We start from the raw sequence: 12,538 nt of genomic DNA on the forward strand, positions 1-12,538 counted from the left end.
TTATATATCACAAAGGAGTCTGTCAAATCTGTCCTGTCTTAACCCAGAAACTATTCATTTATGGAGAATATAATCCCTGAGATATCTTCTGTGAGGCTGACACGTTTATTTTCTGCCCTTGCCATAACCCAGTTTACTCCCAGCTTTTCATCATTTGTAACATTAATGTGACCAACATTTCAAGCTGTCATCTCTCAGCTAATGCCAATCAATAACTGCTTTGTAGAATGACATCGGGAGAACTGCTGATCGAGGGTGATAGAATGAGATACAATACAAATTAAATTTATCATTATTATTATTATCCATCAGTCGTGAGTTCTGACCTGGATATGGTTCATTTAATTTGTTTTTCATGCAGCTGTTATGAATTTAATTCACCTTAAGGTTAATCGGCACCGGTCGTGGTGAATAGTCAAATATGCTCTGTTGTGCTGCTTCTAATCTACATAAAGTCTGTTTTTTTTATCACATAATTGCATGGTTCAATCAAATTCAAATTCATTTCCTAGCTCGCGGAGAGGTATGATTTATAATCATCAAACATTCCTGGAGCAACCCTCTATATTTAAATGAAATTATGTAATGTACAGGTTCATGACATGTACATCACATGCTTTAAGACATCTTCTATTGAGGAATGTGAGCATAGTGGTACTTATCAGGATCAGCAGAGTTGCAACAGATAATCGATTAATCCACTAGTAACCGATTACTTAATTAATCGCCAACTATTTTCATAATCGATTTAAGTCGTTTTTATGAAAAAAAAGGTCAAAATTCTCTGATTTCAGCATCTTAAATATGAATGTTTTCTGGTTTCTTTGCTTCTCTGTGACAGTAAACTGAATCTCTTTGGTGTGTGGACAAAACAAAACATTGTCCAACATTTTTTACCATGTTATGACATTTTATGGACCAAACAGCTAATCGATTAATCGAGAAAATAACCGACAGATGAATCGATTATGAAACTAAGCGGTAGCTGCAGCCCTAAGGATCAGTGCAGTAAAAAAAGTAAAACATTTTGTAGAAAGTAATCATACAGAGGTCAAGAGGTCCCAGTAATATTTACAATTACAATATTTATAAGCACGCATGATCATATTCATGTGACATGGAGCTGAGGTGGAACACAGAACAAGTGAACCAGGTCAACATAACAGAGCCTCAACGTTAATTTTCACTTGTTGCAGGAACACATGTAGCCACAAGGTGTCACTCTCCACTCAGCAGCACGTTGAAAAAAAACTCTCAGAATAGATTCACACACACTGTGTGCAACTTGTTTATCTTTGTGCTCCCTGTGGTCACCACAATCTCGAGTACATGAATATATATATATATCTGATATATACTGAGGAAAGGCCATAAAACGCGCACACACACACACACACACACACACACACACACACACACACACACACACACACACACACACACACACACACACACACACACACACACACACACACACACACACACACACACACACACACACACACACACACACACACACACACACACACACACACACACACACACACACACACACACACACACACACACACACACACACACACACACACACACACACACACACACACACACACACACACACACACACACACACACACACACACACACACACAGGCGAGCAGCAGCAGCCCGCTAATCTTTTGGCTCGGCCTTTATCTCTGCGGGGACCTTGTGTATGGCTGCATCAGATAAGAGGGCCGCTGTTGTTTCAGTGTGTTTTTCGGGCGTGTGGGTGGAATTTTTTTGTGGGGTAGTGGGTTCAGAGGGGAGGGTCTCCAGGCAGGAACCCAACTGCACCATAAACAAGGTCAGAGTTGAAAGGTCGAAGCCGTGTCTTGTATAATCCCCTTTAAATCCTCCCAACGTGTTCAGGCAAAACACACAGAAACGTCCAAGTATTTGACCAAAAACGAGTTGGTTTTTGTTATTTTTATTTAACTTCAGCCACGATGTCTACAGACAGTCCAGATACTGGAGAAGAAGCAACAGTTCATCGCATACATTCATTTAACAAAGGGACAGAATTTAACAACAACTGCCTTCGATGCACAGAAATATAGAGGACGACCCAACATGAGTCATTTCTCAAAAGAACCTCAAAGAGGAGAATATCTTTCTCTAAGAGCGGTCTTAACTTCATTTAACAATCATAATCCATAATCCACTTATCTGTTGGCTCTGTCCATAGGAGAACAAACCCCCGTCTCTGACGTCAAACTAATTAACACATCATATCTTCGTTTGTTTACTTGATACAAAATAAACATGTGAAAGCGTCGGTTTGTAGTTTTACAGGACATTGGTTTGGACAGAACCAGCGAGCTTCGTGTTCATAGCACACAAAGCGTGAGAGGTGTCGACCTTTTCTCCAACTCTCTGCTACAAAAATGGACGACACGACAGACATCTTGATCGCCCCCTGGTGGCTGGTTGCGGCATGGGTCGTCAGAAACCCCGCCCCCTCCGCGTTAGCAGACGGGACGTGGACCAATCGAACATGGTTTCTGTCACTTCAGGTTACATCAGGTCGCTTATAACACTGATGTATGTTCAAGGGTTCATTTTCCCCAGAAGTTTGGTTTTAATTAGTTATTTCACAACGGGGTGAAACCTTCATCCGTGTACGAAAAGGACGAAATGGAGGCACGTCGTCCATCTTTATAAAACAGTCGTTACTCTGCAGAAAATGCGAATAAGCACAATGTCCCCAAAATGTCAAACTGTTCCTCTATTTATCAAATGATGAATGAATGAATTTGCAAGCGGCAGATAATAAACCAAGCAAAGTGCTCCGTCACACTGTCACGGTGACATGCTCTCGACAGAGAGAGAGAGAGAGAGAGAGAGAGAGAGAGGATAATACTGAACACTGATGAGATCAAACTTCAGATACGGAGTCTGGGTCCTTTAAAATCATATCAAATGATTTGTTCCCCTCAAAAAAAAAAAAAGGACAAATGATTTGTACTGGACATGTTCGTGGATGCGAGGCCAAACGTGGCTTTGAGAGGATCCAGGGGGGAAAACAAAAGAGAAGCCAGGAGAATTTGCCAAAAATCCTCCGGACTCCGGGGAGGACGATGTCCGGCCTCGGCCTGAATCACACATCCCGGCGACTGCTGGATGGACTAGATGTCGTCGTGACCTCGTCTGACCTGGACAATCGCCCGCTGCTGCTCTTCTCTCATGTGAACGGTTAAACTCTGCTCAACGTCCGGACCCAATTATCCGGACATTCTCCGGAGCTCGGCCGCGGATCCCAGGGTCAGAGTTCAGGTGTCAAACTCTTTCAAACAGCGCGTGCCCGCGGCTCCGCACCGCTGCCGGACACGAGGACACTTTACGTCCCTGTGGTTTCAGAGAGTCTTCAGGAGACAGACGAGGGCGACGGACGGATTGTCGTCTCTCTACCTTTCCCTTTTTTTCCTCCCCAAGACCTTTACTTTTTCTCTCCCGTCGGCGCGTCCCGCCCTCCCTCCCCGTCTCTGGACGGCTGCGGCAGTCGCCAGGGGCCGGGGCACCAAGGAGTGTCTGGGTACAACAGACAATGGACAGACCTGAACCTGAGAGGGAGAGAGGGAAGTGAGTGTCACAATGCCTGGAAGCCGCCTACTGGGAATTTCAAAATAAAACGGGGAATACAATTCCGCGCGCGCGCACACACCACACCACACACACACACACACACACACACACACACACACACACACACACACACACACACACACACACACACACACACACACACACACACACACACACACACACACACACACACACACACACACACACACACACACACACACACACACACACACACACACACACACTGAACGAACAAAGCCAGGAAACTTGTCGTAGTAGTAAAAACGTACACAATCCGAGATGCTTACATAAAGGAGACTTGTGGTCCACACTTTAAGACCAAAGCTTTTCCTCAAACACACAAAACAGTCATTTGCCTTTGTTGGTTAAACATACAATATACTGTGTGTTCGTTGTTTTCCATGAACCCATCTACCAATACGACTGCAGGCTCATTTCATTACCCCCCACCCCTTCACCCCCGGGGGCCACGCTGCCATCAGTGTTTATTTACCAGGTTACAATAGTGACAATTATCCCAACTCAATACACAATGATACGATTACTGACCAGAGGAGCAAGAAACAAAGAAAGAAAGAAAGAAAGAGGGGAAGGGGGAAAAGGAAGAGGATAAAAAAAATCCCCTTAATGCCAGGAAGAGCCGAGATAAAGATCGGATTGTGTTTTATCCTCTGTATTGTTACGTTTTCCTGTAATGTCAGCGCGAACGTTGTTCCTCTCAGTGATGTTTCACGGCCGTACGACTCATGAATATTAATGCGGTGACCTTCTGTGTTTCCACCGAGCATCGCAGGCGGCCTCTGCTGAACCGAGGCCTCTCGGGTCTGCGCTCACGGGCTAAATTGAACCGTCGCCTTTTTCATCACTTTGAAATATATGTGACTGTGTTACCATTAGTTTTTCTTTTATGTTTTCTAAAGAGATCCACACAACTGATTTTTGAATGACAACACAATGGGGTCTCCAACAGAACTCATTAGCTAAGAATAGAATCATCTAAATGAACCCAAAGCAGTTTAATATTGGTTGTGGCAAAATCATCAAACAAAGACGATGTCCATAAAAAAACTGAATTCCCTCAAAGTCTTTATGCGGCTCACAGAGCTTTTAAGTAGTTTGCGGCTCCAGAGGGAGCAGGTGCAGATGATTGGCCACAGGTTATGTGACTCGGTGGTGGTCGAGTTGCATTGTGGGTAATGTAGGCGTCAGGTATCGGAAGGATTACAAAGTCTCTCTGGCTCTGCTTCTTCTTCGAATTTGGCGACTTTATTCTAAACTGGTCCACCGGCGATGAATGAAGAATGGAGAGGAGTGTGATTTTTTTAATTTGATTAAGTCTATTAACCACAGAGGAAAATAAACAAGGACTCTTGATAATCCTAGCCAGGCTTTGTATTATATTCCTACGTGATGAATAGGAACGTAGGAATATAACACACACACACACACACACACACACACACACACACACACACACACACACACACACACACACACACACACACACACACACACACACACACACACACACACACACACACACACACACACACACACACACACACACACACACACACACACACACACACACACACACACACACACAATTACCTTGTAGGGTCTTCATTAACTGAAAACGGGCCTTTCACATTGACGGTGTTCCTGTTGTTCTCCACTGTGCCGTAGCTGAGAGTAACCTGAGACGAGAAGAAGAAAACTAAAATATTTACACATTTTTAATATCTGCAGCGGCAGTGATCGCAGTGTCATGTCTGTAAATGGACTGTGTGTGTGTGTGTGTGTGTGTGTGTGTGTGTGTGTGCATGTGTGTGCGTGCACCTGGTTGTGTATGTCCGACACCAGCCCCAGGTTCTCCAGGTGGGAGTGGAACAGAGCCGAGCGGACGAGGCTCACGCCGAGCAGCGCCTCCACGATGTAGCCAACGGTGCAGTCGTCGGGCAGGCGGATGTGCTCGGCCGTCGCCATGAAAGTGCCGCCGCTGGACGAGGGGGGGAGCAGGGAGAGCGTGAGGAAGAGGAGATTTGATTTTGAAGCTGGCAAAAAAAAAAAAACTAACTTCATGGAGGCAGAGGGGTTTACCTCGACCAGGGTTTCATCTTGAGAGCGAGGCCGCGGCTCAGGCAGAACCCCGCTCCTCCTGTGGCGAACCAGAAACGCACCTGCTTCTGCACACACACACACACACACACACACGCACACACACGCACACACACACACACCCCATTAATAAAAGAGCATCAGCCTTGGCACCGGAGCTCTCGGTGAAGGACAAGTCAAGAGCACTTGGGGTTTCTACACACGTCGCGTATTTCAGGAAAAAAAAGAGCAAAAGGCTTTGAATCTGCTCACTACGTGATCTGAATGTACAGTTCAAGGATCGTTACCATTTGGGCGGTGCCGAGTCTCTCCGTGGCCTCGATGGGTCGCTCCAGGCTCGGCCGGCCGATGTACACGTCCTCCGCGTGGCCGTACTGCGACAGGAGTTTCAGGAGGGGGCCGGCGCTGACGTAGTTGTCGTCGTCGACGTGACAGAACCACCTGCGGAAGACACGACGCCGAGAGTTAGCGGAAACGCTCTGCGAGTGACGCGCGCGCCCGCGTTTTCACCGCGTGTGGATCGCGTCTCACTTCTTGCCGGAGTCGATGAAGACGTCGTACTCCAGAGCCATTTTACAGGAGAGGGCCTGGCGACTGTGGGCCGCCGAACAGTTGGTGTTGATCAGGTGAGCCCCTGGCGATCAAAGACACAAGTGAACAGGATCAGTTAACCGTGAGAATTATGGAAAAGGAGAGAAAAGAAAGAAAGAGACTTTTTTGTTTGTGCAGAAGTTTGAAAATGTGGATTCCATTCAGGCACAACTGCTAGAAAACAAATACGAAGAAAATAATTAAAGTTGAGCCGAGCTGCTTCCAGACACGCACCGAAGGTCGGACATCTTCCTGAAACCCTGGGACAATGTCCGGGGGGGGCCGATGTGAGGATACAGCAGGGTGATCTCTGGAAATTACCCAGGTCTGCCCCCTCGCCTGAGCGTCCTGGAAACGTGTCTGCTGCCGCGAACGCATCCGACTCGGACAATCTCCCGCTGCCTCCGTCACATGCCAACGGCAAACTCAATTTTCCCCGGATATTTTCCAGCTGTCGCGTCTGAAAACAGCTTCAGTTGCACATCTTCTTCTGAATAGTGAAATAGTGGATATACTAATAGTGCTGAATACTGAATAGTGACAAGAATAGTTCATTTTAGAGGGAAACATTTCCACGAGTGAGGTGGGGGAAAGGCCTGTTGGTTAAACCTGAGTGACTTCCTGCACTTCATGGAAACATATTATTGCCCAGTCAGCGGTCTGGTTCCTGCTTTCCTGCCTCTCGCACTGCAGATAACACTGCTGCTACTCAGCAAAACTGCCTGTGTGTGTGTGTGTGTGTGTGTGTGTGTGTGTGTGTGTGTGTGTGTGTGTGTGTGTGTGTGTGTGTGTGTGTGTGTGTGTGTGTGTGCACTCACCCATTCTCTTCCTCAGCTCTTTGTCCTCTCCATCAGTGAACACGTACGTCTGTGGAAAAAAAGAAAAAAGAACATCAACACACAGCTCTCCTGTTATTCCGAGCAGCACGCCTCGCCTGCCAGCCCGGGAAAAAAAAAAAACACCATCAAACTGACGCTGCCGCCGCCGCCGCTCCGCCGTCATTGTTCATGACGGGGCGACTGTTTATGATCTCAGGTGAGACTCCACCTGTTTCAAGGTGACGCACACTGACGTTGGCCGTACACATGAGTGTACACATGAGTATTAATGTGATGAGTGACGGGGTTGAGGGTCAGCCCTCGCTCAGGAAGCCGCGCCGACCCGATAGCTTTCCATGGGAAGTACACACACACACACACACACACACACACACACACACACACACACACACACACACACACACACACACACACACACACACACACACACACACACACACACACACACACACACACACACACACACACACACACACACACACACACACACACACACACACACACACACAAGGACGCTCCGTTCAAAACGGAAGAAAAGAAATGACAGTGAGGTTCGAAGCGCTGACTCTCAGCTTTTCCTCGAGGTAGTTCATGTCCACAAGTCACGTGACAGAGGAACTGCTCCAGTTTCCCTGAAACAAGCAGAGATCTGACGATGACATGATACACTGCCATAGATTGTGTTTAAAAAATGGACGTAGTCACCGGGCCGGGAAACCGCCTGAAACCTGCATTCTCTCGATTGACCAGCAGAGGGCGACTGGTTGCAAGAAGAAGTCAGTTTTTAGAGAGAAAATGAGAGAAAATAGACGATAAAGATCTGTATGTATTGTGGTGGCATGGATAGGCAGTGATTGACGGCTAGTACCGTGCGTCTGGGGCAGGTTGCAGGTGTAGATGGACGAGCTCTCAGTCAGGCCCCGCCCCCCCATGCTCCAAATATGATTACTTCTGGTTAAAAAAAAAAGATGGCGCTGGTCAAAATGTTCAACTCAAGTCTTCAAATCGTCAGTTCACGTACGTGACGTCACGGTGGGTTCGCCGGTCGTCGCCAGCCGTGCTAGCGGCTCTTTGAGGCTGCAGGTAGCTACATGCTAACATCAGCGTGCTAATGTGCTCGCGACGCCAAAATGCTGGTGTTTTGCAGCTATAACGTCAGCCATTAGTATTCTCTCAAATTTGATTTGAACACAGCTGAAGTTCAGCTGAGGCTGATGTGAATGTCATGAGTTTTGCTCATGCAAAAAAAAAAATTGCTCATGAACAAATGATTGGATTTATTAAAATTGGAACATGGTGACGCCGGTGGATGAAACCAAAATGAAATATGAAATGGTTTCAATGGACATCACTGGGTCAAAACTACCACCGTAATACTTGTGTAGTTTCTATGTTCATTCTTGGTCCCAGAAGCTACAACACTCGCTCCATCAGAGAAAAGGTCCCGACCCCCCGAACAGGTCACCACATCTGCTCCATGTGCTCGGACTCAGCGTCAAGGAGGTGGAAAACTGGATTCCTTACCGTCTCTCTGTCCACGTTTAGACATTTTTTAAGTTCAGTTTTCAATATTATTGCTTTCATCTTGTTTTTTTATTTTCCATGATTACTTTTTCTGCCATTGATTCCCTTCTGTTTCAGTGTCCTTCTACTTCTTTTGTATATGAAACTTCTTATTTCATCTCATTGCTGCCCACTGCTGAGATATTGTATCTTCACGGGACCTTGCTGGTTACATAAAGGATAAATGAAAATCTCTGAGAAACCTCTGCTGCTGCTGTTTGTGTGTGTGTTGTAGCCTCCGGGCGATGATTGCCAATAAAAAAAAAAAAGGACCCGAGATTAAATAATAATAAAAAAGTTTGCGTTATCGATCTGGATCTCTTCAAAGTCACGGTCTTCAGCGCAGACACAGAAATATGCACCCGACTTCCCCGTCTGCACTGCGCCGGTGAAAAGACCCGAGGCCTCGGAGGGATTCCAGCTCTTCAAACCCGCTTTCCATGCGGCGCAAATTCAACAATAAATCTTTGGTGCAAGTGCTGTGGGATCACATCGGTGCCTGTGGCAGAGAGAGAGGGAGGAGGAGAGTTCGGCCAGCTGTGAGATTTCGTCAGTCTTCTTCTTCTTTTTTTTCTTTCCACACTGAGCCTCTTAAGCCCCTTGAGAGCGGCCAGCTCCTGCCTGAGTGTTTGACTGTGATACCAGTGTGTGTGTGTGTGTGTGTGAAGCTGGGGGGAAGGACAAGGAGGGAAAATGTGGTTTTGGGGAGGGGGGGGGGGGGGGTCGCCAGGAATTGAGCTTTACAACACAGGAAATGGCGGCAACAACAACAACAACAACCACCACCGAGGCAGGAGAAAGTGATGCGTGCGTGTGTGTGTGTGTGTGTGCGTGCGTGTGTGTGTTTACTCTTGTGATCAGACACATTTTAACTTCCCATGAGAAAGCAGACGAGTTCCCAGGGCGTCTGTGTTTGTGAAGGTAACACTGTGAGAATGTGTGTGTGTGTGTGTGTGTGTTTCCATTACTCAGCAGTCTAACAGTATATAGGGGTGTGTCTGGGAAACAGGTAGAGTTACACACACCTGACCGTGAGAGCAGATGCAGGAATGAGTCAGGAACACACACACACACACACACACTCACACACACACACACACACGAGTGCAGCGAGGAGATGAGACGCGAACGTGCTCTCGCTCAAACAGCCAGGGTTAAATGGGAACCGGAGCGACCGCCGGCACGATCCGCAGTCGCGTCGTCTGCATTCGATTACGGCGCTTTGAAGGCGCTGGCTGCAGTTCACCGCGGTGCCATGTGTTTCACAGCAACGGATCCATCTCCGACACTCTGACTCACCCACCGTTGAGGCTCTAAACCGAAAGAGACGTCTCTCTGCGTCTCGTTTGATCTCCAGTATTCGTCCATGAGGCTTCTCCTATGACTGAACCGGTCTGCCCCCCCCTGGTACCAACATCCCCCCCTTCAACTCCATCAGTCATGTTCCACCACGTCACATGACTTCATGTTTTAATCCTTGACCTGGAAAATATGGTTTCTGACCATGACCAGGAGCAGAAGAGGAATTCAGGATTCTGAAAATGACCCAGCAACAACTCTGACAACTGATTGGTTCATTTATCACAATGCATGTGATATTTTCTGGTTGTCTTACTCTCCTACGAACGTTCAGTGAACATCTCTTGGTCCTGGGCTGCGGGTCGGATGAAAAGGGGAATTTGAGGACATCACCTTAAGGCTCTGGAAAACTTGGGACAACTTGACCAAAACTGAAACATGAGCATGAACCTTCATCTGCAGAGTAACTATACCGAGTAGGACAGCAGCTAACGATTCATTTCATCATAATCGATTCGTTGTTTGGTCCATAAAATGTCATAAAACGGTGAGAAATTGTGACCGTGTTTCCCAAAACACACCAAAGATAATCAGTTTACTGTCACAGACGAGCAAAAAAAGCAGAAAATATTCACATTTAAGAAGCTGAAATTGTGGAATATCGATAAAAACAGCTTTTAACCGATTAGTCAATTATCAAAAATAGTCGCCGATTAATTTAGTAATCGATTACTAATGGATTAACTGTTGCAGCGGCTCTACTAGCAACCATCACATACTGTAAATACAGTGTTTTTAAGAGATAGAACACTCACGTCACTTATTAGCTCATGTATTTTCTAACTTTTACTTCTGACAAGACAAGAAACCACAAAAAAAAAACCTTTTTAGAATTCCATCTTCCTCCAATGATTCAAAGCCTGGACGTGTCAGCTTTTTATGACGTTTGAAGCTCTTTTCTTCAAGAGCAAGTCTGCAGCGGGATGCATAACTTCAACTGAACAATAGTAAAGCAACAAATCTACATGCAACCTGTCGAAACCCCAGTTCACGCTTCCATCACTAGACTCTTTCCCTCTTCATGCCCCACACTCCTGCGTTGTGTGTCAACGCCCCCCCCCCCCCCCCCCCCAGATCTCCCTCTCTCATACATTACAAAGTCATTCCCATTTCTGTTTTATAATCCACCGGTCGGCCCTGATCAAAGGGGCCGGTGGGATGGACCCCGGCCACATTACAGGAGGGGGTTTACAACTTTCTTTTTGCAGTGGCTGTGGGAGAAAGAAGGAAATCATTTATGATGCTTTACTTCCCTCCGAGGAGGAACTAATACCGCTGATGCCAGATCTCAGATATACTTTATTTTCCTTCTAAGACTGTAGGAGTTACATAATAACACACAATAAAGATTGATGGTTTAATGGTTAAGAATGAAACAAGCACATGGCAACAAAGGTCATAGGTCAAATCTATGCTTTTTGGAAAAGGCCTATTCAGTGTGGCATAGGAAATTGTTCCCACTTTCCAATAGCAGCAATCCAATCATCTCATTGACCAATAACGGTTGTGCGGTGACGCGCTCACCTGTTGCGCGCTCCTGGAGATCCAGGTGTCCAGCAGCAGCTGCAGCCGCGGCCGGTGATACCTTCCGGTCGTCGTCACCGCGATGAAGAGGTCCGCGGGGGTCAGACGCTCCACCGGCCCGCGGGCGGCGCTGCCCCGCGGGGGGCCGCTCATCGCCCGGCGCTCGCGGGTCAGTTTCCTGAAATACGCCGAGAAGACCTTCCCGCTCGCCGCCGGCTCCTCCCGGCGTGCGCCGCTCGGGTGTCCGACGGCGACCACCAGCAGCCCGGTCACCAGCAGGCAGGTGACCGCGGTGACGGCGGCGGCGGCGCGGGGTCCCGACCCCGCCGGGGTGGAGACGCTGCTCCTCGGTCCCGCGGTGGCCTTCCACATGGTGACGGGGTGGAGGGGGTTCTCCACAGAGTTGTTTTTTTTTCTCCTTGACGCCGGTTCACAACATTCCCGCAGTGCAGACGAAGTTCACCGCCGCCGCACCAGACTCCTGCAGCGGGGTCACGTCACCTCCTCCCACCGTTCGAGTCGCCGCTGCGCTTTGACGCCGAGTTTATAAACTCCGCCGGTGGGCGGGGCGCTCTGGCGTTCGACCAATAGCCGGGTTGAGCGCTCAGCGTGGGGGCGGGGCTAAGCAGCAAAGAGGCGGTGCGGCCTGTGCAGCACCACACGGATGATTCAGACTCACTTTCTTTCTTTACCTTTGTAAAAGATAATATAAAAATATATAGGAATAACAGTTTTATACAGTTTAAACAGATTTCGGCGATTATTATTTTTGCACATATCCTGCTAAACCAAGGCAGAACAATCCTACACATGATTGTCTAGTTCTAGTTATACATCACCAACTGGCTCCAAACATTAATCCGCATCGACCATTAATCCGCATTCAAATTATGTGCACT

The 12,538-nt window shown here is 47.4% G+C and overlaps 1 protein-coding gene across 1 annotated transcript; it reads right to left on the reverse strand.

Moving 5' to 3' along the window:
- Positions 1 to 1,953: 1,953 nt before the first annotated feature.
- LOC118312946 (beta-1,3-N-acetylglucosaminyltransferase lunatic fringe-like) lies at positions 1,954 to 12,166 on the reverse strand. The gene is made up of 8 exons (XM_047334053.1): positions 11,640 to 12,166; positions 7,173 to 7,221; positions 6,295 to 6,397; positions 6,051 to 6,204; positions 5,746 to 5,831; positions 5,485 to 5,644; positions 5,257 to 5,342; positions 1,954 to 3,602 (listed from the first exon to the last, which is right to left on the reverse strand). The coding sequence occupies exons 1-8, from the start codon at positions 12,009 to 12,011 to the stop codon at positions 3,479 to 3,481; spliced, it is 1,134 nt and encodes a 377-aa protein (XP_047190009.1). The 5' UTR covers positions 12,012 to 12,166; the 3' UTR covers positions 1,954 to 3,478.
- Between the last annotated feature and the right edge of the window lie 372 nt (positions 12,167 to 12,538).

The sequence above is a fragment of the Scophthalmus maximus genome, chromosome 8, assembly GCF_022379125.1.
Source record: "Scophthalmus maximus strain ysfricsl-2021 chromosome 8, ASM2237912v1, whole genome shotgun sequence".
Taxonomy (NCBI): Eukaryota; Metazoa; Chordata; class Actinopteri; order Pleuronectiformes; family Scophthalmidae; genus Scophthalmus; species Scophthalmus maximus.

What these genes read in the sequence shown, in the direction of transcription:
- LOC118312946 (XM_047334053.1), bottom strand. Translation starts at nt 12,011, where the DNA reads ATGTGGAAGGCCACCGCGGGACCGAGGAGCAGCGTCTCCACCCCGGCG. An exon ending in GACTCGGCACCGCCCAAATG is followed by an intron (nt 5,832 to 6,050) that starts GTAACGATCCTT and finishes GTGTGTGTGCAG; the next exon opens with AAGCAGGTGCGTTTCTGGTT. An exon ending in TGTCGGACATACACAACCAG is followed by an intron (nt 5,343 to 5,484) that starts GTGCACGCACAC and finishes TTCTCGTCTCAG; the next exon opens with GTTACTCTCAGCTACGGCAC.